The sequence below is a fragment of the Myotis brandtii genome, unplaced genomic scaffold, assembly GCF_000412655.1.
Source record: "Myotis brandtii unplaced genomic scaffold, ASM41265v1 scaffold1020, whole genome shotgun sequence".
Lineage (NCBI taxonomy): Eukaryota > Metazoa > Chordata > Mammalia > Chiroptera > Vespertilionidae > Myotis > Myotis brandtii.
In genome coordinates this window covers 30,201-31,442 of record NW_005353406.1, presented here as the reverse complement: position 1 = coordinate 31,442, position 1,242 = coordinate 30,201, and the positions used below count along the sequence as shown (strand labels likewise).

The 1,242-nt window shown below is 68.2% G+C and overlaps 1 protein-coding gene across 1 annotated transcript in view; it reads right to left on the bottom strand.

Annotated features, from left to right (window-relative positions):
- Positions 1-341, bottom strand: part of LOC102251050 (RAC-alpha serine/threonine-protein kinase) — a 15,418-nt gene extending 15,077 nt beyond the window's left edge. Inside the window, exon 1 of the mRNA XM_014535715.1 lies at positions 207-341. Within this exon, the coding sequence (XP_014391201.1) occupies positions 207-341 (135 nt within the window). The remainder of the gene's footprint in view (positions 1-206) is intronic.
- Positions 342-1,242: the final 901 nt, after the last annotated feature.

Genomic DNA, 1,242 nt, shown 5'->3' with positions numbered 1-1,242 from the left:
CCGCCATCAGAGCTGCACGGGGGCCGCCTCCTGCCTCCTCCATGGCCAGGACGCGATCCTGACCCTCCCTGACCCCAGAGAGAGCGGTGCTTCCCGTCCAATGGCTCCACGTACCTCAGCCCCACACTGGGGGTCCCGAGTCCCCCAACAACCCACCGAAAGCCACCCCTTTCCCAGCGCCCAGCCCCAGGACTCCGCCCTCTCACCGGGTTGTCCCAAAGCCCAGCACTCAGGAAGCGCCCAAACATCTGTGGGGAGCCGGAGAACACCAGAGGTCCTGGGGTCCCCAGGAACAGGGAGCAGGGCCTGGCTGCACCCGGGTCAGGCCCCACAAACCACATGCCCCACTCCAGGCCTCGCCGGCCACCACTCCCATTACACAGATGGGAAAACCAAGGCCCGGGGAGCCCAACGGACCGGCCCTTGGAGAGGGACACAGGACGGCACTGGGATCAGACGCCCCTCTGGGCTGACTCAGGCCCCCAGCCCTTCAGAAGGCCCCACCCTGGCTGGCCCGCGGACGCCCCGTGACACTTCCTGGGCCAGCTCCTGATCTAACATTCAGTCAACAAACGTTTGCCGAGGTCGAGAGGCACTGGTCCCAGGTGGCAGTTTCTGTGCTGCTGCCGGGCACCGAGGGGAGGGGAGGGTGGGGTGTGGGGGTCCCCGATTCCGGCCCGAGAGGGCTGAGGGGAGGCCGACAGCAGGACCGGATGGGAGCTCCGCACAGGGAGCAGGACTCCCGGAAACAAGGAGTGGTGAGCCTTGGGGAGGGGACCGAGGAGGCAGGCGGGTGCCGGGGCTTTGCGGGGACCAGGCAGAGGTCTCCCTACAGACCACAGGCCCCTCCGCCTCCTCGCCTCCTTCTCAAGGCCCAGCGAGGACTGCCCCGCCCCCCCCGCAGCTGCCCCAGGGAACGCTAACGCTGACCACATCCTCCACCCCCCACGCCAAGCTCTGCAGCCCCAAGTCGCACCGCCATCCCTCTCTGCCTGCACCCCGCTGCCGCAGCCTCCCTGCAATAGTGGGGAGCTCCTATGCATCCCACAAAACCCCGCCCACAACACACGCTCTTGCCCCGCCCTGGCCCTGAGCGTGTGAGTTCTCCCTGTCTGCCCATCAGAGTCTGGGGTTCCCCCCACAACAGCCGGTGGGACCCTGGGGTGGGGAGAGGAACTCCTCGCCCCACCTGTGAGAGCTAGCGCGAGAGGTGGCTGGGGGCTGGGGGCGTGGGGCCACCAG